The 27,893-nt window shown below is 35.1% G+C and overlaps 1 protein-coding gene across 1 annotated transcript in view; it reads left to right on the top strand.

Moving 5' to 3' along the window:
- Crtc (CREB-regulated transcription coactivator) overlaps positions 1-27,893 on the top strand; it is a 104,306-nt gene that overhangs the window by 55,836 nt on the left and 20,577 nt on the right. Inside the window, exons 3-10 of the mRNA XM_071592267.1 lie at positions 4,002-4,443; positions 7,454-7,646; positions 9,505-9,667; positions 11,883-12,113; positions 12,513-12,566; positions 20,280-20,447; positions 23,046-23,126; positions 25,606-25,908. Coding sequence (XP_071448368.1) covers positions 4,002-4,443; positions 7,454-7,646; positions 9,505-9,667; positions 11,883-12,113; positions 12,513-12,566; positions 20,280-20,447; positions 23,046-23,126; positions 25,606-25,908 — 1,635 coding nt within the window. The remainder of the gene's footprint in view (positions 1-4,001; positions 4,444-7,453; positions 7,647-9,504; positions 9,668-11,882; positions 12,114-12,512; positions 12,567-20,279; positions 20,448-23,045; positions 23,127-25,605; positions 25,909-27,893) is intronic.

Genomic DNA, 27,893 nt, shown 5'->3' with positions numbered 1-27,893 from the left:
ATTATAAGTTTATTTCTTGTATTTTCCAAAAGACATTGAGATAGTATAGCAAATAGAAACATGCCATCGGTGGTCCATAAAAGTATTTTGTTTAGAATTTGACAAGTATTTTCAATTGCTGAGCCATTATACTGGATGGAAGGTGAATTCGTCAGCAATTAGCTTGTTTAGTCAATTAAAATGAGATCAATCCAGTCGATAGATTTACTATTTTCCTACAAGTGGAATTAGGCCTAGTGGTCCTCCAAAGATTGAGAAACATAACGCTCGGAAGCATTCCTTAAAACTATTCTAGTTAGTATCTTCAGCACTCACTACTGAAACTCTTAAATGACTCTTAAGTTCCGTCTCATCAGAATTAACCGCGCCAAGTGCGTAATAGTGGTTTCTTTGGCTTTCTTAGTACGTCTTCTATCTTTATTTAATTTTCGTCAGATCCTCATTTATGTGAGGTTTCGCACAAGAATCGAGAACCGGACTCTACTGGGTTAACTGGTGGGTTTGCGAATTTTTTTGTTTTGGTAAACATCTTCGCGTATTTTGTGGTCGTTCATTAATTGCTTAGGATTCTCGGCAGGGTTTGGGCGGGACGGGGAAGGCCACAGCTTTTCTTTTTGTTATACTTGGGAGAGTAGATGTATTATCAGATTGACGTATTGCGAGGATCACTTGTTTGACGGCCATCCCAGCGTTTTATGACTTCCGGGCGGAAAAAAAATCGTGTACCCTTTCCCCAATCTCGTAACGTGCGTTGACATTGCAAAAATTTGTAGAAATGGTCTCTATTTGGTTGGCTAGTATTATTCATGTACGCATCAATGGAATCTTAAATATATTGTTTATCTATTTAGAAGTTGGTTTTTACTCCTCAAGGTTGTTAATTATGCAAACATTGGGAATTTCATTCATGCTTCTCGTAATTTTCCCCATAGTCAGAGTGATATAATTTCTCATGGACATTCAGAAGGACATTTACTGGCGTGATAGCTAATAAATGTTGCCATTCCCGTCACTAGGCGAACTAGTCGACTATCTGGGAGGCTAAAAAGTCAAAGGGGAGAAAGTAGAAGTAAAGAAATCGAGTCAGTGTGGTTTTTATAATCAGCGAAGTCGAATGCTTCTGACAAACTGATTTTAGGAAGAGAGAGTAACAAGGAAGAACTGGTTTTTAGCTGGCCTTCGGTGGCAGCATTAGGGCATGTGATAATGCCGAAAAGTAGAGTTAAGTCGAGGCGTCACAGTCTTTTGAGCACACCTTGAATATGATAATATTATCATGACGATGTAATTTTAGACTTGTATGACGTCATGGTAGCCCAATGGACAGAGTGCTGGGATACTGGTTGGAGGGACCGGGTTTTACTTTGGGTGCAGTTTCTGGGCACCCTCAGACCTTCACCCAAGGGTGATTTCTCGAATACTTCATATTTCTGGGAAACTACATGTGTCAGAGGGAAAGAAACGGGCCGCCCTGCCCGGGCACAAGAAATTCAATGTAAAAAAATGTTTTTTATCTATTTTATTAGTTAATTTTTCTTGTCTCAGCGTTGGGTGGGTTAGTTCGGCATATCGGACCCAGCTAATGAATGCTCTAGTACCTTTGGTCATTAATCAAATGCTCCTAGGTTCGAATGCCGAGTCGGACGTGCATGGAAATCTTCCTCCGGCGAAAATATGTTGTCACGTATACATACAAAAGTATAATTTTCTGTAACGTTAGGTACAGTAAACCCTGGAAAAGGATTGAGAAATTTCAGATCGCCTTCTGTATATTGTATTAACGTATTGGCTGTACGATGGTTTACTTTTTCACGTGCATGTCAAAGTCATTTATTAAATATAAGAAATGCCATTGCGAGTATCATAACGAACGCTTTCCCGTAATAATGATATTCCGTGGTATTCCTTGATTATCTTCAAGTAATGGGGCTTTGTAATTGCATGATCTATTTATTTCAATGGCGAGAATGTTTATTGGAAAACGCCTCTAACATTTCCAAGGTTTGTATAAAAAGTATTGGTAACCATTTTTTCCTGACGTGTACATGAAATGTAGAATTCAGACCGTCGGTTAAGGGTGACCATGATCGCCGATCATATTGACAATGATAAGATGAGAGTGCACACCATTATCACTGAAAATTTGGCAGTGCGAAAGATTTGCACTAAACTCGTCCTGAAGGTCTTGACGGACGACCAAGAGCAGAGTCGAGTGTGTTTGCGAAGATCTTGTGCAATGGTATCTCGACGATTCCCCGATCCCCTTGGCACCGACTTGGGATATTTCCTTTTCTTAAATGTAAAATTCTCCCTCTATAGACACCACAATTGGACCATAAGGGCTATCAAAGAAGCTTGCTCGCCTACCCTTAAGGACCTTCCAGAATCCGCCTTCCATGGAGTTATCGAGTCGAGGAAAAGCCGTTAGCAAAACTGTGTGGACTCTCACTCAATAAGTGTACTTGGCAGAATTTTGAGGCATTGTAGCAATATCTGAAATAAATCTTTTTTTCGATACTTTTTAATACAACCTCTGTATATGCTGAGGCCTTCCAGATTTAATGATGCAAACCGTCCTTGCGTATTACTGGACTCTCCTTTGTATTAATTCTTCATTCCTGTAATACGAGGTCTGTTCAGAAAGTGTGTGAGCAGGGGCGTTGTCATGGTGCAAAAGCCAAATTTTGTTCTTCCACAAATCCGGGCGTTTGTGGCGGATTGCTTCGCGCAAATTGCACATAAGTTGCTGGTAATATTCCCTATTTACCGTTCTACCCTGTGGCAAGAACTCATGATGCAACATGCCCCTGCAATCGAAGAAAACTGTAAGCAAAACTTTTGCATTCGACCGAACTTGGCGCGCTTTTTTCGGTCTTGGCTCATGCTGCCATTGGGATGGTTGAGCTTTAGTTTCCACGTCATAACCATAAACCCATGATTCATCACCAGTTATGACCATCTGAAGCAAATTTGGGTCGTCGCGGACTGAGTCCAACACCTCATTAGCAATGTTAATGCGTTGCTGTTTTTGGTCGAAATTGAGCAACTTAGGTACGAATTTCGCGGCGACCTGTTTCATGCCATAATCATTGGTAAAAATCGAATGGCAATCGATATGTTTAGGTCCTCAGCAACTTCTCTAACGGTGTTTCGACGATTGGCCAACACTATTTTCTTCACTTCATCAATGTTTTCGTCTTGTTGAAGTGCTCTAGCGTCCGGCACGCTCTTCGTCGTTCACATCTTCTCGGCCCTCTGAGAACATTTTGTGCCACCGATAAATGTTGCTTCGCTCATTACCGTAGCTTCTCCCAGATGGCACAGTCAACATTCGGAATGCGTCCGCGCACTTAATTTCGTTTTTCACTTAACATTTGATACAGATTCTTTGATCCATTTTTTGGAACAGGCAAAGATCGAAGACAGGCCAAAACACGTTCAAGAAAAACAGCTGTGAGCAATTAACTGAACATTCAAAATGGCCGAACTTTTCGGCATAAGTGAGAGGCATAAGTACCAACATAATGCCACAAAAAAATCGAAAATCAAATATACATAACCCGCGAAAATTCAAAATTCGCGATCATTTTTGGACAGACCTTTTATATATAATTGAAAATTATAGAGTTTAATTCAGTTAAATTTTCCATTTTGGAATCTTTTTAGTGTTGGAAAGGCTGTCTTTGTACCATTTTGCAGAGGTTAGGGAAAAAATAGATACCTCGAGTACATACATTGGAGTGGAGTAAAAACAAGGTTAGATGTTAGATAAGGAATTGAAAATCTGTTATCTTTAATGCTCTTGCTAGAAGTAACTGTTTATTTTTGTATATTTCTCTGTATGCTGTTGACACTGTAGTTAAGCTTTATTACCTAGTCCACCTTCTAAGAAATAATTTTCTGATAGCCAAGATGCCAGTGAGCCCTTAAATTAACTGAAATTGGTCAGGACAGGCCAGTTTTAAAGATTTCTAACGAGTGATGATGGTGGTTGATTTCAGGGAGCCCTCACAAACTTGGAGGAGATAAATGCGGAAGGTGCTGTTGGTGGGATATCCGGAGATGGAGGGGGAGCAGCAGGTGCCGGCTCATCCCCAAGCGGGGGAGCACCATCCCCGGCAGCCTCAAGAAGAGAGGGGGGATCCGGTGGAGGTGGGTCGCAAGGCCGTACTTCGAATCAAGTGGGGCAAGAGCGGGGGAGGAGTATGGGCGTGGGGCCCATGAGAGGCTCGCGTCCTGGTGGGGGCAACCGAATCGACACCTCTCCGTATGGCAGTGCAGCTTACCTCTCCCCTCCCCCGGCCTCGGACACCTCTTGGAGGCGGACCAACTCGGACTCTGCTCTGCACCACAGTGCAATGAGTGGCGCGGGTGGCAGTGGCCAAGGAGGAAGTAATGCTGGAATTGACACGCTGCACCTCAGCCAGGGATCTCCAAGGAGGGGTTGGTATTTTAGATGATATCTTCCAATAGCTTTCGTGCTTTTTTTGTGCGTTAATTTTAGTCTATTTTTCCTAATTTCTTAATTGTAACAATCTTGAGTTTTAGAATTGACTTTTATTAGTTCACTGATTTCCAATACGTTCGTGCAGTAATTCTGAAACGATTCAATTCGATTTTTGCCTGTCTGTTTACATACTTCAACTCCCGCAGTCGTGAAGGTTCAGTTTTGTATTACGGTGTCGATTTTTTAATTCTTTTTGAATAATGAACCTATTCGCAGTCCCTGGAAAATATAAATTGTCTCAACTGGTATTACCAAACTATGGTTACGGAGATGTGTGATACTGTGCTAATGTTATCATGTAGTGGTGTTTGTTCTCGTAGGAATGATGTGTTGTTTCACAAGTTCCAAACTTAATTGCTTCATAGCACGGCTCTTTGTTAGTTCCGTGGAGTCAGCAGATATTTTGATGATACTCATTCCTCTGAGGTGGTCCAATTCCCATGGGACCAAAAGTAAAACATCAACATCTTTGACCCCAAGATTGTTTGCAGCAGAACTTGTCAGGACTCCCTTTCAGATAAACTTCCTTTTACTTCTTTGTTGCTTCCATTCAAATGCCGTTGTGGACGGTAATGACAGGCAGGCGAACAGTCATTCAGAACGAGCAAAAGACATTAAATTGATTGCTCTATTTTCCTACAAGACAATAGAAAGTCCTTCTGATGATTAGGTATACAATACTTTTTGTTCATTTCAGTCAATGGTCATTGCCGGTCATTTTAAAAATACTCTATGTGAAAGGGAAGCATGCTTACCTACTGCTGACTGGATAGTCTAGAGTTCAAATCCTGGTAGTCGTCCCCGACGTTCTGCAAACTGCCAGATTTCCTGCTAAATTGCTAAAAGTTTTTGAGGAGGCATGGATAGTTAAAATCTTCCGTTAACTGCATGAATTTCACTACCAGATGAGCCGTAGGAAAATTCTCTTGTTGGAAAACATGGAATGTTTTCTTTTGTGTGCTATATAACCATTTTGACGTTATCTGACACTGATCCGGTGGTATTTATTGCGCTAAATGACTAATTTCTTGCTATTTTATTTGAAAAATTCGGGTATTTTTAAGATGTTAGAAAGGAATAAGCCATTGGTCGTTTGTTATATAGTCGAGAAAATATCACAGAATAGTATTTTAAGATATTTGGAATTTATTTAGTTGTATAATTGGTGGTTTAATAGATTTGATTTTAAAAATATAGCAGCATTAGTTATTATAGGATCGATCGATTTGCTTGAGTAATTTGCACCATAAGGGATAGGTGGGCACTTTGCTAGAGGTAGTATTTCCAACGAATGGGGAAAGGGTAGAGAGAAACCCAGAATCATTATTAGATTATTCTTAATGAATGGCTCCAAGGGGCCCAAAGTCTCATCCGAAAGATGGTTTACCTTACTTAAAGTCCTCTTGGCATAGCATTCCAAGTCTCTCAGGATGAGAAGTCAGCACACTAGCCTCTACACCTAACTGATCCCCTCTTTAAAATATTTTGATACCACAAGAGACAAAACACTAAATAATTAAAATAATTGCCAATTAAAAGAGGTGGAGGAGGACTTTTTTTACTTTTAGGGAGTATTATGGAAACAGTAGTTGTCTAAGATGTCCAATGGGTTTGAGTCTTCTTACGTGTATGCCCTTAATGCTCTTCCCCTTCATGTTAGACATAATGAAGTAGCCTGAGTTTAGGTTATTTCAGGAAACTTATTCTGTTTCTTTAATTTTTCCATATCCGTAATTTTGGCTGGCTGCAATTTGTGCAAATAAAGTATATTCTACAATAACCAGCTTTTTAACATTAAGCCACTAATTAATACCGTAAGAATTTGTGGTGTGCCATTTAGGAGATTTTTTATTTGTGGTAAAAATGGACTTGTACAATTTAGTGTTGGCACATGTCGTTGATTAGAAAAATCTCTACAGGCAGACTCACAGTTTTAGGTGTGACTTGAATTGTTTACCCAATAGGAATTATTGACAACTCTAATTATACTAATTAATGATGAAGGGAAAATTGACCAAAATTGTTCGTTTCCCAGAGTGTTTAGTAATTGAAATGATTAAAGTTAACATACTTCTCTGGAGATATTGAAAAGTCCTTCCTGGAAATTTTGATGAATGAATCAAAGTATTTTTAAAGCACTTAATCATGAGAAACATGTTGATCTATGAAAACATAGTAATGTATATATACGCATATGTATGCATTACTATGTTTACGTGTGTATGTACATATATATATATATATATATATATATATATATATATATATATATATATATATATATATATATATATATATATATATAGATAACATTTGAAGGGCACAATAAAACACAAAATAAATAGATAATGCATAAAAGGACACCCTCATTGTAGATTGTTTGAGCTTTCGGCCTTCTCTGAGGTCTTCTTCAGGTCAGACTGAAAGTTTTCGGAGAGGAACTGTGGATTCTGGGGAGGGGGGGGGACGAAGGAGCAGGGCATGCTTGGAAGGGAATTAAAGATGGTGGTTAAGGGTGGGAATTTTAAAAGATCGGAAAGCTAGTATAAATGTGGATTCGCGAATTCTCGCCTCTATATTGGTGGCTGAATCGGTTAGGGAATCTAGGATGGTTAGGAAGAAACATTGGTCGAAGGAAAGGCTGTGTGAATTTGCATGTGAAGAGATAGGAAGAGAGTGAGGCAGAATTACAGGAGTAGCGGTGATTGTTCATTCAAATGGATTAGGGGGTAGTGCATTTGCCTATGTAAAATGAAGTGCATTGTATCCATAACAAAAAATAGATAATTTTTTTCTAGAGGCAATTAGCATAGTCCCACGCTAATTGCCAATAAAATTGACCAACTTGTGCAATGCTTTATAACAAACACAGGGCTTTTACATCAGCTGCTGTAATGCAGCATCTATTATCATGTTATTATTCCATATTTTTGTTTTTTATTGCAGCAATGGATGGTCAATATCTTGGTGGCTTTAGTGGAAGTAGTGGAGGGGTTGAGGGTGGAGGGCCAACTGGACCCTGTGATCCAGGTGGTGGTGGCCGAAACTTATTGCTATCCTCAGCTTTGTCTTCACAGCTGTGTGATGGAGGTGGGCGACCCAGATCCTGTTGTGATGTTCCTAGAGTGCCAGGCATCAAGTAAGACCCAATAAGTTATTTTTTATTTCTATGCATAAACACAGATTTAATGGTGCATTGAAAAGTTTTTAATTGTGACAAGATGGGTCTCTTGTGGAAGAAGATGACTTAAGTGTATGTTTCTACACATAGCTGTAGGAGAGAATGCATTGCCTGGCCACCAGCCAATGAAAGTTCATCTCATGCTGTTATTTTGCACAAATCCAAGCAGTGAATTGGAAATTAAACCCCTGCGTATTGATCATTCAGAAAGTCCACGAGCCTTCAAGAAGTTTTGTCGAAAACAGCTGGTTAAATGTGATGTTGAGATCATGGGAAACTATTGCATTGTATCATGCGTACAAGGCATCGCCCTAATAAGAAAGCAGCAATGCAAATCACAAATTCATTTAATGATAGTTTTAAGTTGCATTTTCGCCTAAATTGGAAGTGTCAACAAAAATAAATGTCTCTACACAGCTTTATAAAAAGAATTGGGTAGTATCATAAATAATAAACTACGAGGGCTGTCCAGATGGTGCCTTAGGTTCTGAAATAAACTATGAACCTAGTGCCAAGACAAAGTTGTATTATACACATTTGAAAGGCATATTATTAAACTATTTTTCTGCGTAGTCACCATTCAGTTTGAGGCACTTATCATAATGATACACAAGCTTTTTAATTCCGTCCCTGAAGAAATCTGCTGACTTACATTGTAACCACTTGATTACACCAGCTTACAATTCTGCATTACTGAGAAAATGCTTTGTTGCAGACCACATTTTCATCGCTTCGTATTCGTTAATCGGCGATATTCATGAATTTTTTTCATTAAAAATCACCATCAGTTCATCTGTCACAAGGCTAGGCTATCCATCCATAAGAAGCAATTGCACTCGTATGAACTTGTTGCAACTAGTAATATTGTGTTATTCTATTCTAATCGAAAAATTTTCAAGATTGGGAGTGGATTAATAAATTTCATTTATTATTGTATTGGGGTCACATTAGTAAATAGTCGTCAAGGACATGCACGTTAGCGGATGACTCCGTTAAAAGTTACTGTTGCAGCATCTCCCGCAGTTTCTTTGGAAGTCATCAAGAACTGTCCAAAACCTATCTTCAAGGGGTAGCATACCTGGATGAAAATAATGAATACATAATTAATTAAGTTTTTAATTAATTAAAAATGCAGTGAGTCCATTACCACTTAATTTTTTCAATATTAATATATATTATACATCCAGTATAGTATATGTTTGTATTTGATCTGTTTTACTTGAATGGGATACATGAATTATTATTAATACCAGTCTTAATTATTGACAATTTCTTTGCTTATATAATTTTTTCATATTCTCTGGAAAATAAATATTTTTATTATGAATTTCAGCTTCCACTAATCCCAGTTAATGACTTTTACCAAATCTAGATATGTGACTCTTTGAAGTACCAATACCCATTTTTCTACCAAAATTAATTTAACTTATATCTTGTAATTTATTTATCAGAGAAGTTGTTTCCAAGTTCCTCTTACAAATTACAGTTTTTATGTTCACCAACATCAGTTCTACTTTAATATTTGGTGTAAGAAGTATCCAGTTTGAATTTAATGCATTAAGATTTTTTGTTGGATTGATATTATTTTTCTGTTCAAGAGAGCTGTGTGGTGGATATTTATGTTTATCAATCACAGAAAAAATATTTTATTAATTTCTTCAAATTACAAAATGAAATGACCAGTGATGCTGTGGAATTTTCTTTGATAACTTTTCAAAGTTCCCACAAATACACAGCGAGGAATTTACGTAACAGTTTGCAAAAGTTGAAATTTTTATGTTGATTTTCATCAATAAAGTTGGATATTGGATTCCAGTATCTACCCAACCTCGTCGCAGCAAGAGCCAGGCACCTTGCAAATACCAAGTGGAAATAATACTGGATCTTTACCAGATCTCACAAATTTCCACTTTCCTTCTCCTCTTCCAACACCTCTCGATGTCGAGGATCACAACAGTAGCTCCCCATATAGCAGTACTGTAAGTATTCTACTTAGATAAGTATTTAATTCCCATTGAATGTTATCATAACCTAAATTAATCTAAAAATAGTCTTCATCATTTCATGAATAATTTATTCAAACTGATGATGCTAATGAATGAATTTCAGCTGCTTTTGTAATCCTTCTATTTTCATATTAAAAAAAACAGGGTGTAACAACATTTGAATCAAAGCTTCCTAATGTATATTAGGAGTTATGTATAATATATAATTATCTGTCAATTTTCCACAAATACTATAAAATCTTTGTGAATCGTTAATGCTCCCTAAACTTCTCTTGCAATCTTGAAGGTTTAATGGGAGTAAAAAGGCAGGAGTACCAAGAAAAAAACGCAACATCTAAATGACAAAGTGGAATGAAAATGGTTGGGAATAGTTGGGCCCCTAGAACAAGATATAGCAGCAAATGAAATGATAGAATTATTTAACAATAATAGAATTATGATTCCATATATCACAGGAAAGTTGATTACGAGGATGGATGAAAGAAAAATATGGAAGAACTTTAACATGGAAATGGGTACGAGATTGTACAGAAAGTTAAATAACTTGGATGAGAAATTGATAGGTCCAAGGAAATATTGTAGAAAGATCAGGACAAGCATATGGATAAATTTCAGGTACAAAGAAAGGAGCTATATATGTGAGAAGATGAGAAAATTGTCAGGATGTATCAAAGAAAAAACTATACCAACCATAAGATGTACTTATTATATAGTTGGCCTGATTTCCTTTGCTCAGTTTCCCTAAAAAGTGCAAATCAACTGAATGCGAGGACTAAATAACAAATTTGACTTCGTTTGCAGCAAAGGTATTGTTGAGATTCATCAATAGAAGGCTACTAAATAATGCAAACAACTTCCTAGGGAAAGATCAGTTTGGGATTAGAAAGGGCACAGTTGCATGTGGCACTATTACGATGATGAGAACATGAGTAGAAAGGAATATTGAATATAATCAGAATGTTTTTCATGATGTGTGCTTCATTGATTTTGGGAAGGCATTAAACCATGTAAAGATGATGGAAATAATTGCAGAATATGGTAGTTTACTGGGGGGATAGGCTACTTATTCAAAAGTATGAATCAAAGGCTACCGGAAGGAGAATGGCATTGGCAGTGATAGGTAGGAGAGTAATACAGGGTCCCCTGCTATTACTGGCTTTTTCAAAATATAACCTGAGGCTATGTTAAGGGTAGCTGGGAAGGGCCGATTAAAAGTGAGTGGCAAGGTTGGGTTTGCAGATGAACAAGCAGTAGTGAGTCAAACAACCATAATATGGCAGTTATTATTTAATATTTTACAGGAATAATGTAATAGGTATGGAATGAGGATTAACTAAAGAAAAAATAATGGAATTCTCTAGAAATAAGAAAACTAGGTTAAACTTTAAGCTAGGGGAATAAACTAGAAAAGATGCAGAAGTTCATGTATTGCGAGAGTATTTTAGAGGGAAATGGGCATAATAATGGGGAAATTGGGAAAAGAATACAATCAGCAAAAAATGCCGTAAATTATGATAGATATACTTGAGTAAAGAGGCGAAGAAATGTTTGGGAAAGGCTTTAAATTGAAGCAAAGCACCTTGCAGATGTGAACCTGTTCCTTTAAGCCAGAGGATGAGCTTGGATTGGAGGCTCTTGTGGTGTGGGAAAGAATGGGGAAAATAAGTTTGGAGAAAGTGAGATAAACCCTGAAGTTTTAGATAGGGTGGGCAAAGAGAGGGCATTGCAGGGTAAACTCCTATAAAAAGTAGAGTGAGGAAACATTGAAAGGTAATGGTATATTGAAGGCCATGATAGAGGGTAGAAAGTTGGGTAATTAGGAAAGAGGAAGGAAGAGAGTAACATTTTTAGATAGCATGAAGGTAGGAAGAAGTTACAAGAAGGTTAAAAAAGAAATAATTAGAGCAAACAAGACTTCATGTAATCTGTAGGGTAAAATAGTCATTAGGGACCACCCAAAACCTGCCTTAATTAAGTAGAATACCTTGAGTGAGTATACAAATATGTAAAAATGGATTTAGCAAGAGATACCGTCTTCCAAAGGGGTATTTTAGGATTCAGTTGATAAAATACTGATACAATGTCTTAAATATTTTTTAGCTCTTCAATCCAGTTACACTTATAAATAATAAAATAAATAGAAGTACATACTATTCCCATATTGATACCTTCTTCCTCCATTTTCCAGAGTCCTCAGGGAGGCACAAGTCCCACAACCTTGTCCCCTACGAGTGGGGGCCTATCATCATCACCCCGGCAACACCAGGGAGCAAGGTTCTCGTTCGGACAAGCTTCCAGTTCCCCACCATCTCCTATCCCTGTTCCACCAGGGGGCCTTAGTCCAGGTCATTCTCCTACTCCCAACCACAGGCAACCACAACAGCCTCATAATATGGGATCTAACCTCTCCCATTCTCCGGTGAGACTGATATGACTTGATGTGCTTGTGATTTTTTTTAGCCGGGTACAGCTCCTCAGTACTCCTTGCTGCTGCATGTCAATTAGAGATCTGAGCAAATTAGTTGAAGATAGAATGCTTGTTAAAAAGTAAAATACTAAAACTTACTAAGACTTGCATATATATATATATTTATTTTGCCCTTATAATTTCCTTAGTATTTCTTTAATTTTTTTTCTCATTAGAAAAAGTGCAATCATTTTTGTAATGTTTTTGGGAGTAACTTTAGGTTCTTCATGTCTTTCACTTGAATTGGAAAAGTTAACAGTTTTTTTTACTAAATGCCTTTTTCATGATTTTTGTGTATCGCATTATTTTTAGTAAGTTTTTCGTTTAGCCTATTTTTAAACATTATTTCAGAATCACCTTTCAGTACCATCCCTTGTCAACTCCAGTTTCCTGCATTCTTGTAAGGTTAGTTTCATACTTAGTGCTTTAATTTAATGCATGTTATGCTATCTGCATTCTTAAAATTTTCATGGATCTCTCATATTAGTAATGCTTATTTGCTTATGTATTCATCCAGATTTTCTTTTAAAAAGGTGAAGTAGTGTGTTAAAACTCAATATTTTTCATAACGTTTTAGTATTTGACATTCTTTTAAAGATGTTGCCTTTTAATTTGGGCCATTCGAAAAAAGATGCTTATGATTAAAAAAGACCACTTGTTAGCTCTCTCAAGATATGCCTTTGAACTTGAAAGTAATTTTCTAATGAGTTGCTGCTTAAAACATCTATCAGGCATGCATTGAATTGTGGTGTATTTGAGCACCATTATTTTGTGATTTGCTATAAACTATTCCTTGCCCTCCGAAAAACAATAAAAATCATTGGTTAGGGTCTATTGCTTTTGACTTATAATTCCAAAATGGAGTATTTTATCCTTCTAAATGGGTAATAAAGTTTTGTTTTGTCCATCCATGAACCTGATCACGTTGAGTGGTGTAAAGGATACAGTACAGAATATGGAAAGCTTTGAGATTCAGTATACTTCTCACGAAATGGAAATATTAGTCAGCGATTAAAAGACTGATGAATTTTATACTATAAATATGCTTGGAGCTTTATATTTTGTGATGTATAGAGTTCTATGTTGTGTGATGTAGTGCTTAACTTTAGAAATGGAATTGCCCTAGGTTGTAATCTTTGGATCTCCAAAGATTACAATTTCTATCTCCAAAATGGCCAGGGCCTTTTGTTTTGTGCCATTCATTGTCTTACGGCTGTACTGACAGTTTTAATCCTTTATAGAGAGTAAATTTTTTGTGTTCTTCATTTAGCCCATATTTTTTGGAAATTTTTGTTATTTGGCCATTGGAAATAAATGTATGGCAACCAAAATTTAAGGTTAGAGAATTACCTGTTGTGGAACTAAATTGCTACAGAACATGGTACTGTACCATAAAATAGGGAAATATTATCATTATACTTGGTGCCACGTGCCTACAAATTTGGTTTTGTAGACAAATAGGGTGAAGTGGTTGTCAGTTGTAGAGTTGTTTTGTTATAAATCTGCTCTTTACTTCATGAATAGTGCTCCTTGAATCACATATTTTCAGACATATTCAGGTATTAGTGATTTGAGAATGTGCTTTAATTGAAAAATGGCAGATTTGTTTTGTTGATTATTTGTCAATCAAGAATCATTTAATGCTCGCTTCATCATTAGTCTTATGGGGAAAGAAATCCTGGTTTACACCGCCTTGGCTTTTATTTACAAGTGAATGGTGTCAGTTTCACTGCTTCTTTAATGTTATTCACATATTTGAAAGTAATTGACATAGACTTTGTTAAGTTTCTGATAATACCCTCACATGATCTAGATAGATGACTCTTCTGTCCATTGTCTGGGAAATGCTAATGGTGTTGGCTGGGAGCCTAATCCAATTTTTCTTTGTGAAAGATATTTATTTGGATTAATAAAGGTTGCATAACCAAAAGAAATGACTCATTTTACCTTCATTTGTCTGTTAATGGTAATGGTACTTTCATTGTAGTTTTTCTGTATTCCAATTATTTATTCCAACATTGGCATTTATAATAACTAGTGACTTTTCTAAGTCTTGACTGTTTCCACAATAAAAATTGTTAGTTGTCTTAGGAGCATTTGATATCGCTATTACTTGAGAGTCAAAGTTTTGGAAGGCATCTTATGGGAAAATGATTCTTTTTCATTGCCACAATAAATTCTAATGGGTGATTTACTTATATAAACTTCTGATTTGTGGGTGATTTACTCGCATAAACTTCTGATTTCCCATTTATGAGTAATTTCATATTTATATTGATTAACTCTCTGCAACGTATTCGATACGCTCATCATCATCAGTATCCCAATCCAAAATTGGTATACTGCAGCACACCATTCTTCTCTATTCGGTGTTTTGTCTTGCACCATCTTTTTTATGCCCTTCTTAATTTGCCCTATGCACTTGTCTCTTGGTTTTCTTCGTGGAATCTGCCCTTCTATTATGCTTTTAACTGATCCATTGTGCCTCTAGGTGTGTCAAATCCATTTTTTTTCCTGACTCACTGACATAGACCTCCCCTATCAAAATGAGCCAAATCCAATTGATAGGCAGTTATAGATGATGTTTAGAATGAAAATTTATTCTGGAGCCAATGCTTTTGTATTTTCCACAAAATGCTGTCGATTATCCATTGTGTAAGTATAAAAACAAATATGATAATGGAATGTCAGCACATTTAAGATATGATGATGTATTCACTTGTTCCTGGAAAATTAAGGCTTCTAAATTTGATGTGACATGATTTTTCATATTTTTCCATCTTTGATGGATTTTGAATTAAATACATTTTCACATGTACAAAATTTACATGGTCAGTAAATAGATAAAAGGTACAATTCTTCCTGGGAAGGTATGGAATATATAGTAATGTAGAAATCAACAAAATTCTACATGAAACCTATTTGGCTGTTCTCTGAGTTGGCATAAGATGGTAATCTAAAGAGTTGATACATTTTGAGTCTTTGTTGAACTGATCCAGTTCTTCAGCAAATTTTGGTTCACTTGCTTTTAGTCGAGCAATAAGCCTGCCATGTCACTTTTTTAATGATCCAAAAGCCACTCTTTTAATGCTCTCTTGCATTCTTGTAATGCTCATGCCACTCTTTTAATAATCTCTTTTAATGCAACTCTTTCAATTCTCTAAATAGTGCGGAACTTACTTAGATTTGCACTGGTTATATGACCATTATTTTTTAAAGGGGATTTGTGAAATTAAGAGCCATAACACTTCTATTATACATTGTTAAATGGGAAGAATTTGTGCTCCTTTTGATTTATATATGTATCAATGAAACCTTACAATCTCGAAACACTATTAAATATTGTTAAACTAAAAAATTATATTTTTTAGTTTTACAATAAAGTTGTTATTCCCTAAAAGTAAACATAGGTGTGCCTGCATTCCACTATGTGAGGCTAGTTCTGACATTTCAATTACATTGTTATTTGAAGCAAGTAAGGACTGCATACATTGAATTGTATTCTACCATTTTGTAAATATATGCTGTCACATTGATGATTAAATATTCTGGGAAGTAAATAAATATAAATAAATGAATACCCAATTGGTTAATATTACTTCAATGCAACCTCATGTAATATGCAGCCATGTCACTGGTATCTCATTATGAGATGGAAAGCAGTTCCTCTATATTCTATAAAATTGAAATAAAATACCGTAAAAATCCCATATTTGAATTGTTGAAATTAACATTTTAGTGCGATTTACAGCATTTTTATTATGTCCTGTACAATTGTTTTATTTACCAATGCATGTGGAACCCCATATTAACACGGTTTCATTTTCAGTTTTCCTGCTATTTGGATCACTCTGTGCCAGATAAAAATATTTCACTTTCTATAGCAGTTACTCATGTATATCAGCCTTTATAAAAAACTTTTTTCACTTCACTTTGTACTTATACCCTTAAAAGAGATGAGAGAAAGTAGTAATGTGAACAGTTTTTCCCAAGGATTTAAATATGGCAGGGCAATTAAACAGAGTGCCATTAATGACGTAAATTTGTAATCTCAGTCTGTCAGGAAAAGATTCGTTGTATGAAATGAATACATTGCATGACTAGGAGTTAGTTGAGTAAAATATATTTTGAAAGAATACCTTAGGGAGACTATTCATATCATGCATAAGAAGAATGACAATTACTCTGACCCAAACATGATGAAGCATGAAAAATACAATAACTGGCAACTTGGATTATTTGTACTGCCTTAATGCAAAATATATAAAAGTAATGGGCTCCTGATTAATAAAAAGTATTGAAACTTGCTTGATCACATTAAAACTACGTTGAATCAAAAAATAATTTAATTTCTTTAAAAAAATTTTAACTTGGGCAACTGTCGATGCAAAATGGAATAATGAAGCAAAAAAAACTTTTCAATGGTGAAAATTTTCCTTTTTGCACCAAATCATGTGGCAGGTAATGCTCTGAATATACTATCTTTTTAAAGTCATAGACTAAGTTCTCTGCTGCCTTTGAATCCGAGCTTGCTGCTTCACCATGTCTTACTATGCCATGGATGACGGTTCTTCTCAGTTATTTCTTGAGCCACACAGGGCTCCTTTTAAATACTTATTTTATATTTTTATTCTCTTATGGATTTTTCGTGGGAGGTCAGTTTTAAATCCATGCACAAAAAAATCACTAATAATACGTTGGAACACAAGTTTCGAAAAAAGTGTGATCACTGGCGATGCTAGTGAAAAGAGTACTAAAGACAAAATGAAGTAGTAGGCACGCAATGAATCCGGGAATTCCCCTCTCCTTGTCACTCATTGCGAAAAGTCGCACATTGAGCGAGTCCAATTTGGGACCAATATTTTTGCCCATCATCCTTCTATTGCTTTTATCCTTGTAGGAATGAACTAATTGTATCAAGTGACATCAATGAATAAAAGAATTTCTAAAAACATTTCAAGGAAATTAATGCAGAGTGCCAGTTGCACATCAATAAACTTTCAATTTATTAATTAATAGATATTTTTAAAAACATATTGTTTGTATGAATTCTCAGTGTATAACATACTCCTCAGTGCATAACATCTCAGTGTATACATATGCCTTCATACAAGCAGTATTTTTTCTGAAAAAATGTCAGTGATGGAAATTTTTGTGAGCTGTACTATTATGATTTGTTCCTCAAAATTAGAGAATGCCAGCAAACATTTAGCCCATGGTGTGCATGACAGGATATGGTAAGGGGGAAATTTGTTATGTTTTAACTTTTGGTGCATTTCATTCTTGGCTCCCAAGTCCCTATCATGCAAGCAGTCCTAAATTTGAAATTATGTTGCTTGTGGTAACATTTTTGCCCTGTTGTTGGATATAAAGTTTCTTGTGGTGCTCAGATTGGGATCAATGGAAATGATTTCGCATAATACAGGTGGCAGAGTAATTATTATGTCATTTCATATATTCCTTTACATGTTTGTGTGGATTAATGGTTATAGTTTAGCTGTGTCATATTTTGCATGCCAATAAGGAAGGAAAATTGTTTATTACATGGGAAAACTGTAGATAAATGTGATATTTATGCTCATAAATCATTGCATTTCACTTCATCACAACAATAGATGATGTCTACATTGATCATGGATGTCAGGTACATATTATGGTTAGCTAATACATATGGTGTATTGCATTCTTTGCTAAGTTTGTATTGGTTCATATTGTGATACTTTGAATTGCATGTTTGTACTTGGAGGATTTTTAAATGTTAAGAAGCCTTGAATATAATTTCTTCCTTATAAATTTAACACTAGGCATGTAGACTTTTTTTAATGTTAGCTCATAGTTGTTGAACTAGCAAATCTATTTATTAAAGTTAATTGCTGCCATTTTGCTTGCTTTAATTGGCAACAGCAGCGTAGATGTCTGCCATAATTGTTCCTGTTTTACATAAAAATAAGTAAATAATCATACATGTCAGCCTGGTGAGTTAGTCTAATGAGTCCAATACCCACTGACTGGTTTAAATCCTGCCTCAGGCGTAGGGGTTGCATTTGCTCATGTGGTTTGGCGCTGTGGGAAACTTGGCTGGCTAAGATCAGTTTAACAGGGTCATGTTTGTCACCAAAGATATCAGTGAGCACAAAAGTAAAAGTCATGCTGGTCAAGTTAAAGTCAAAATCTGGCCAAGATTTCACCCATTATGTTGACATCCCATTATGGAAAGAGTAAATTGGAGTTTCACAATTGTAATGTGCGGGTATTCCTATCTATGCTTTATCAGAATATGGCTTCCAGTTAAAGCTTGCAAATCACAACAAAAGAAATATAAATAAGTGGCTACCATCTTGATGAACAGTTGCAAAATTTATTAAATTCACTTCACCAGAAGATGCTCATCTGCTATAATAAAAAAAATTGCATCTGATAAAATATAAATGTATAAATAAGTTTCAATAAATTAGAGAGTCTCTGTAGTTTTGGGTTGTCATATGGGTTCTTTCTTCCTATCTTGCTGAGTCACTCCTTACAACTTTCAAATTGCACTTATAATCCTCTTTGACATCCTTCATTCTGGGTCCTTTCACAAAATACCCATTTACGCATACACACACACTAACACACTTCGTGTTCTTCAAAAGCATTCATTTCAAAGCAAAAGACATGAGACTGTTGCATTCAATCCCCGCACCAAGAACATTTAACAAAGTGGGTGAGACTCATTTCCATAAAGATAACCGAAAATGGATGTGATGATAACAATAGGGATGGATTGAATATAAAATTTGGATAAATTCAAATGCTGAGTGAGAATCCTTTCATATCATCAAATATTGTATCCAAATCATACTTCTTTGCATCTTGATTTCAATTTCCTACTTCTGTTTTGTTAATGGTGTGTTATGAGTTTATTTCAAATTCAGTTGTGTTTTTTGTAATATTTTGGGTCCATTAAGAATAATTGTTTCCTCCAATGTAAATGAAAATGTTAAGTAATTAAAGGAATGTGACTATAGGCCAAAAGAGCTACAAGTTATGTAGATTAAAATCTTGATATTAGAATGACGAGTATGCTTCAGTGTGCCTCTATCATCTCAAATATTGACAGATTCATTTAGAAACTGATGCAACAACTTAGGAGAGACTTTAGTCCACCATCTAGGCATGTTGTTCATGCTAAAGCACCAGTGCAAGGGCAATCGGCAAAACTGGGTTATGATGCTTCTGTGAAATCTTCAGTGCTTGAATTCAATGAGTGTAATCCGAATCAAAAACATTAAATACAAGAATAATGAGAATAATATTTTATAATTCATATTTTTCATTGACAACCTCAAGGTGTACAAAATTTTCAGTAAATATATCCCTTGTAATTTGGAGGTCCCTTATGGTTTCTGTTTATTTTTTAGGTATAAGTTCAAAATTGGCATCGTGTCTTTATTATATATTTAATTAAGAAGATAGTGTGGTTATGTGAATTAATGTGCGGTTAGCCATGTTATACTGTTTATTGAAATTCAATTTGAATTATTACTTTGGCTATTGGTACTAAATTTAAAAAAAGGTAGTAATTATGCTTAACTTTTGCACAATAATCATAGCACTGCTATTTCTTCCTTCTTTAGAATCTTATGTTATCCTTCTTTGCTGCATGGCTATATGAGATGAAAGCACTTAATATCTACCAGCATTTCAGGTGTTCAATTTATGCCTAAATGATTATTTTACACCAAAGATAAGGGTATCAGCTTAAACTAAATTTCTGTAGCAAAAAATGTCTTTTATGGTCTTAATGTCAAATCAGTTCATGTTTGAATAATTTTGTAATATTTTAATTTCCTTTTAAATGTTAATTTGTTTAATTTTCTACTTTATAATTATGCTTTGAACATCATCATTATTCTTTTTCAGGAGTACAAAAGGAGCTATGTATGTTCAATTCAATATTTGTAAAGATTTTGAATTTCATCAAGGAGTACTCGAAACTAAATCACCATTTTTCTAGCATAATTACTGTAGTCTCTTATGTTATTTTGTAACTTTTCGTTGTATTATTTTATTTTCTATATGAGAGCTCCAGACCATTGTGGCATCTATTCACTTTGGGGGTCCCATTTTGCCTTACAGGGTCTCACCTTTGATAACAGTAGTAATATGCAGATGGATTCTTTCCAACAAAATCGATATATGTACCAACCCCAGCCTTCAAATCAGCCACAGCACCAACTCCATCACCGACAGCAGCAGTCCCAGTGCAGCCCACCTCTTTTGTCAAACTCACAAAGCATCCCTACGGTATGTTTGTAACACCCACACAAGCAGGATGACAACTACAACAAACACATTCCTCACATGCATGTAGGCAGCAAACTTGCAATGAAGACTGATAGTTATGCATGCAAACTCATTACTCTAGATCTCTCGGACACGAAATGAGTGACTCTTATGCCCCACATACCTTTCATACAGTAACAGTTTTGTTGTTACAGTCATGTTATCGAACATTTTCTGTCTTAGTCTTTCCTTGATCTTGATCACTATGTTACACATCTAAAAAGTTGCTCAGGTAAAATTTATTAATTTTACTGAAAGTCTTAAATAATGCATATCAATTCTTGATTGTCAATATTAAATTGAAAATGTTTAATAAATCCTAATTCATTATTACTTTTGAGACTATTCCGTCCTGTCTTCCCTGTAAAAACATTTTAATAATGGCATTAATGTTTCAAAAATTCTTAAGCTGTTTCACCATCAATTTCATTGTTTAGTATGTGTCCAGAATATTTAATAAGAAGTATTAAGATACAAAAATTATAAATACAGAGTATGATCATAAGTTCTTTTTAAAAAGTACATGAATATAATTTGGAGAAACCGGTGGAGTGCATAACTTTTGCATACTACTTATATTACTGTCATAATTATCTGTGAGCTTATGTAACCAAAATTCAATAGGAACTCTAGTCAATCTAAATTAGTAGAGGTTAAGTCCTTTTCATTAGGTAAGGCATTTTGAAACATATAACAATGCTTTTACTATGTATAAGCATAGAAATATGCTTTTTTAAGCAAAGTAGTCATTGTATTTAACAAAAATTCTAATGTTGCTTCTGTATAAGATGGAATGTATAACTTAGAGTGGACAATTGAGTTAATATGTTATTTTTTCATGTTTTCATAACAAGTCATGAGTAATTATTTGGAGAGAGCAAGAAAAGCAGTATGTAATCACTTCAATCTGCTGTTTTTCAACTTTTTATGGATTCTTTTTCCATGTTCCATAATCGATCAACAGTAAGAATCCTTACTCGGATGGTTTTTAATATATTCTTTGTCAATGTTAATATCTGGGAGTGTTTTATACCAAAAATGTATTAGGGTAGAGTGAAGAACATCGAATTTTGAAGATAAAATAATGTTAGCAATAGAAAATAAATTTTTTGACAATTACCATAGGAAAGCCAATAATGACCTCAATTGTATTTAACACTCTGCAACTCTGGATATGCAGAGGGTAATCATCGTTAACTGATTATTTATTAATTTTGCACCCATATCTTTGTTTTTGTTTTAATAATTGTAGTTTCAAATTCTGTAGTTACTTTTTAAATGCTGCATGATCTCATGCTCTGTGCGTTAGAGATTAGCTTCATATATTTATTATAATATGGTTCATTCAAAATTTCACTTTAGTTATCTTGTTTCCTTAGAATCAATTCCCATGTTTATTTTGACCAAAGATAAATTATATTATGCAGTTCATAGTAGTTTAAAAGCTATACAGTAAAACCTTTATCTCAGTGTGCACAGTTTTCCTCAACTCAAGGCCCCTCAAATCATGACACCTCAGACAATGAGGTGAACGCAGCTGTCAAGTCCTGGATTCGAGAATAGTCAGAAGAGTTTTTCTGTGATGGAATGAAAAAACTTGTTACACATTGGGAGAAATGCGTTAGCCAAAATCATATATTTATTTTGAAACTAAAGAATTGTACTTTAAAGTACTTTTTGCCTGATATTGCCATTTGTTTTTGTTCACACATAACTTGGGGGTTCACTTAAGTAATTTAGTTGATATTGATTCCCTGCCATTGTAGTCTATCAGTGAATAGGATTGGTAGGATACTGAAAATTATAGCTACTGTGCATCAAGCTAAATTAATTGATAAAGGAATGAACCAGCATATGAATACATTCCTCTTAGGTTTTTCCAATACATCTCAGTGGATTGGAGTTTTTCAAGGTTATCTAGAAATTATGGCATGACATATGTTTATAGAAGGCTCACTTCTCTTAGCTCATCTGCCATATGTACTTTTTGTAAAGGTTTTTTAAGATAGAGTTTTACTGTATATTCATTCCGAGTTTTTGGCAATAACATGTGATCCACTCAGATTACATCATTTTATCCCTTTCTTTTATATTATTAGAGAATAAATTTATAGCTTTGTAAATTGAAATTATGCCATCATTGTTGCTTATCAAATTTCAGTTTCTGAATGTGGTTCATTTCATTCCTTATAGAGCCCTATATAGATGTGTCATTCGAACGAAAGGCATAAATAGCTCCTATGATATTCGCAAAATTAAGCGCATTTGATAATTGTCAGTTGCCTGTAATGATCTTTCTTCGTGAAAGCTTGTCTCTTGTTATGAAGCACTTTCCCATGTTTTTTTTCATATTTAGAGTTGACTGTTGATTATAGCTAGAATTTTAAATAACACATAACTATTTGATATTCCATATATATTGCACGAAATTTTTGCTATGAAAGATTCTTAAATATGGAATGTATATTGAAAACTTTTAATTTCTATTATTAATATAGTATGAGTAGAGTAGTGTTGTATGCATATGTTGTTTGGATGTGTATGACTGTATTTCAGCAGCACTTGAGCTCTTTGAGTTCATATCGCAGCCCTCACCTCAATAGACCAAGCCCTCAAAGCTCACCTGGCTTAACCGTGCCGGTAAGTTGTGCCAGTACATGCTTATGGTAGTTAACGCAGTTTAAATTAATTAGCTTGTCTTTAGGATTTTGATTTCCTATTGCCGCTTTTCATGGCAGTCTTATCAATTTGTATGGCAATCCATTTCTGAAATCAATTTGAGAAATTGTATTTGTGAAATGGTTGTTATGGTTGATTTTATGATTATGGTTGCTCTCTGGGGCTATGTCTGGGCATGAAGGGAACAATGACCATATTTCTGGTAACATCTTTCAAATTGAGGTATTGGGTGTCTAATTAGTATAAACCATCAATTTGTCTGATTGTGAAGATTTTCCGCTGCATTAACAGCAACCTTCAAGTTTGTGAAATTATCGATTGATTACAAACACCCACTCAAGAGATCCAGGCTGGCCACAGTGTTCAAATTGTTCCAATTATGTTGTATAACTGAAGTTGAATTTTTGTCAGAGAACAGCTTGAGCACCAAGTCTTGGAAAGTTAATCAAATAATCTATTCAAACTTCAATTTTCATAATTTCTTGGCATATTCATAGTATTTTCATGTTCATAATTCACGTTATATATAATTCCAACCATTAATACATGTGAGTAAACCTCACGAGATAATTTGAATTTTGGAAACCAGATTGGCCAGCAAGTAACACTGCAAACCTGTACAGAAGTATATCTTTGACATCCTTGTTACCCAGACCCAGAATTTAAATCTGAGATTTATTGAAGAAATATGACAGGCATTGTTGGGGTGGCGTAAATGTGGAATAAATAGCCCTTTTCCAAACGTGCATTTACATGCAAGTATTTGCCATAAAATTTTGGCAAGAATGGAAACATGCAATTAAAATTATCTTTTTGAAAGATTATGAATCTCGATGCTAATGAATTTCATTGACTTGAACATTCATCAGAATAGTATTGTTTCTCAAAATACAGAGATGCAGATGAAGTTTCCTAGAGCTAATCTAGAGCATCAAATAATTGTCTTTTCTTTTTCTAAAAAAACTCAAATATAATGTAGCCAGTTTTGTTTAATGTTGCATCCGTGCCATTATCTCTCAAGAAAGTGTGTTGATGACTTAGGTGCACTGTGGTTTTCACTTTTGCTTGATTTTCTCAGAATATTTAACACAGTGCTATTTTCTAATAAGTTTTTTTTCTTTTTTTAATAAATTACATCAAATTTTCATACATTTTCCATCTGCATTTGAACTGTACGTATTGCTGACTTATTGCAGATTCATGAATGTTGAAATGTCTACATAATGCATCCCTCGTATAGATTAGAAACTCATTCTATTGATTCAAAATTAGGTGTTCATATTTATCGAAGCATTTCCTCAAAATCACAATGCCCCCCTGACCAGTGACCCATGATGACTGATGGGTGAAAATTCAAGCATAATTAATCATCTCCCGTCATATCAACCAATCCAAGCCTTTTAGTGACTCCATGACTGCTTAAATGCTAAGAGAGAGATAAAATTAATGGTTCTCAGATTTCTGTGTGTGTGTGATTTGATGTGTGAATTGACATTGATTTTTTAAGAAATTATTAGAGCTTGTACAACACTATAAAAAAAAACAATAAATACCAAGCCTCTTGGTGTCCTGAGTTATAAAATAGATCAAAATTCCATTTATGTGAGGAAAGGGGTAAATTTCACTGTTAAAATTGTAGCCAATATGAAAATTTAAGCAGATGGAAATTATTTTTAAATGTCTCTAAGATCCTTTGATTTTTAATAATATATTCTACCTTTATCCCTCCTCAGTGTCGTATGTCATATCTCAACTCGTTATGTGTTTCTACCTTTACCTTTTATTCAGTCTCCAGCCACCCTCTTAACTCTCATGATTTAACAAAATCTCTTGCAGAATAATTTTTGCAAGAACATATATTGCTTGAGTTATGTAAGTATTAAAAGTTTGGTACAGTTTTGATGTTACTAATTGTTTGGTTTGAGAGATTTTGACTGTAAATGTAAATCTTGGAAAGAAATTCACCTCTCCGTGTGGGAATGAATATTCAATTTTGCCTGCCAAAATAGCCAATCATAGTCTTTATCATGTGTGCTGCAGTTTGAAAACTTGCTCAAACCTTGTAAAGGTTTGAGCTTGGCTCTGAAAAAGCAGCATTATAATGCCTATATTATTATTATTATGCTAACTATTTTAGATTTTTCGAGGAACTGTCAACATCTCATTTACAAAATATTTACATAAACTAAGATGAAGCAAAGATTCATAATAGGATTTGTTGTGCTGCAAATTAACAGAGAGTATGCCACATTTTTTTAGTGATGTAATTCATTACTTGAATTCTGGCGTTCAAGTTAGTGCTCTTTTTTTTTCAATCCAAGTCATGGGATATTATTATTCAGTTGGGCATTTAATTTGCTTAGCTCGAGCAAGTTTCTCATTAAATTTCAATGCTTTGATCATGCCTACAGCTGTAAATATCCACTTTCACACCCAACAGAGTAGTCCCCTTGGCGGCTACAGAAGCACGAGTCCAGTGGGGAGAGCTAGTCCACACAGTGCACCTCAGAGCCCTGTCTCTCCTGCATCTTCACTTGGGACTGGAAATCAATCCTCTGCAGCATTGTCAAATGTGTCATCTCACCAGCATCGGCATTCGACATCGTCACCATCCCCTTCATCACCTTCTCCTTCACCATCATCCTCTTCCTCTACATCTGCCATCACCACTAATTCCTCCTCAGCCAGTCAAGAACAGCAGAGCAACTACTACCTTGTTCAGAATTTCGAGCAGTTTAGCATGGTAAGTTTGGTCAGCTTGCTTTATTGATCCGTAAATGCTGTGCTTCTAAATTTAAGGTTACTCCTTTAGTTTTTCCATATGGTTACTGCAACCTTATGGTTATGGTCATTGATTTGTTTTAACTGAAAGGCATTTTATTATTTTACCTGAATTTTTTCCAGTTGGGCTTAATGACCTACATCCTTCTATTAAGCTTAAATTTAAGTTTCTGTTTTGTTATTGCTTATGTAGGTTATGGTGATAAATCTAATTTGAGGTAAAGCAATTGGTAAGTGTTGGTGTTATATGTGCCTCTCTTTTTATGTAGTGACACTTGGCTCGAATTGATGTAGAATATTCTGTTGACTAGCAATGTATCTCCAACCTTCAAACCCTTTAGCTTGTTGCAAATATTTTCTAATAGATCACTTCCCAGTGCTTCTCATGGTAATTTCTTTTCCTATGCCTCAAGGGTGTGGTAAGTATTTTCATTAATGAATGACAAATCGCCTATTATATTGCATAGATGTTACATGTTGGTAGTTATTAGTGTGTTTTCGTTTACTTACTGATTTTATTTTGAATGCCCCTGGTTAGTTAACATTACCATGTAGAATGACAGATTAAAAATGTAAATGGAAAAGTTAGTTTGATCCAGCTGTTTATGGTCAAGTATTTCTCATGGTTCTCTACAGGATTGTATTTGTTTTTTTCATATTTTTTCTTAGTTAAGTTGCAATCAACATATAAATAGTGGAGCTTCCTTGGAAGGTTTCCTAGTTGTCATTATCTTTTTTTTTCAGTTGAGTTTCTTTACGGTATCTTTGGATATGAGTAATGTTATTATTCTATTAATTTACAGTGGAACCTCGTAATATGAGCATAATCTGCTCTGCGATCTTTCTTGTAAAGCAAAACGCTTGTTTTGTGAAACTACTTTTTGCATGTAAATTCATCTAAAATATGTTCCTTGCCATAAAATACACTATTTACAGTGTTTATTCAAAAAAAATGATGCGTATATTCTTTAGGATTGTGGAACACGTTCACCTGTGCTACTATAACATAATGATGCAACCGGGAATGCAAACTCAATTTGTAAAAGCAAAAGAGAATTGAAAGAAATTGTTAATCATTTATGACATGTACATAATTCCTTTTTACTAGGAATTTGTCCAGAGACATTTGTTTCCGGCAACGGTTCAAAATATGGTGAAAATGTGACTCAGAATGATCGTTATAAGAATTTATGGCGTACATCGCCCCTGCCTAATTAGGGAAATGCCTTATATGAATGGTACGATGCAAAAGTTTCAAGTGATCACATCTCATTTAACGTGCAGTTTTGGACTCATCACTTCTTGAAGGATCGTGAAGTTTCTGAATGGTAAACAAGCAGGGGTTTGATTTTTAAATTTCCACTTGCATTCGTGCAAAATAGCAGAGTGAGATGACCTCTTATCGACTTGTGGTTGGGCAATGCATTCTCTTCTACTGTTCTGTTCACAAATATAGTTTTCCTTTGGCATCTTCCCCCCGAAGAGAACCATCTCATCTCGATTCAAAACATGTTGTGGCGGGTAACTCTCAGAATCTGCAAGCTTTTTGAAGTCTTTGATGAAGTTCTCTACTGCCTTTGACTTGAGAGTTTGCTGCTTCACCTTGCTTCACAACACCATGAATGATGGGTCTTCTCTTAACTTTTCAAACCATGCACGGCTCCCCTTAAATACTTCTGTGGCCATTGTTGATCCTGACATCTTATTAACAAGTTTGTCGAAAATCACTTCCCCCTTCTCACAAAATATATTCTCATAAATGGTGTTGCATTGTATTTTATATTAGTTTATTCTTATGAGAAGCCACCTTTCAACATCGTTGAGAATATATAACCGGTGCGTAGCTACTCTTGTCACTCTATTTTAAGCATCAATCTCCTTAGTCTTGTCCATTTTCTTGAAGAAAAGACCAATCATTGATGTGCATACTAGATCAGCCATGCTCGT

The sequence above is a fragment of the Hetaerina americana genome, unplaced genomic scaffold, assembly GCF_022747635.1.
Source record: "Hetaerina americana unplaced genomic scaffold, ioHetAmer1.1.p SCAF_1, whole genome shotgun sequence".
NCBI lineage: Eukaryota > Metazoa > Arthropoda > Insecta > Odonata > Calopterygidae > Hetaerina > Hetaerina americana.
Note: the sequence above shows the minus strand (reverse complement) of the source record. Positions and strands in the feature narration are given on the sequence as shown.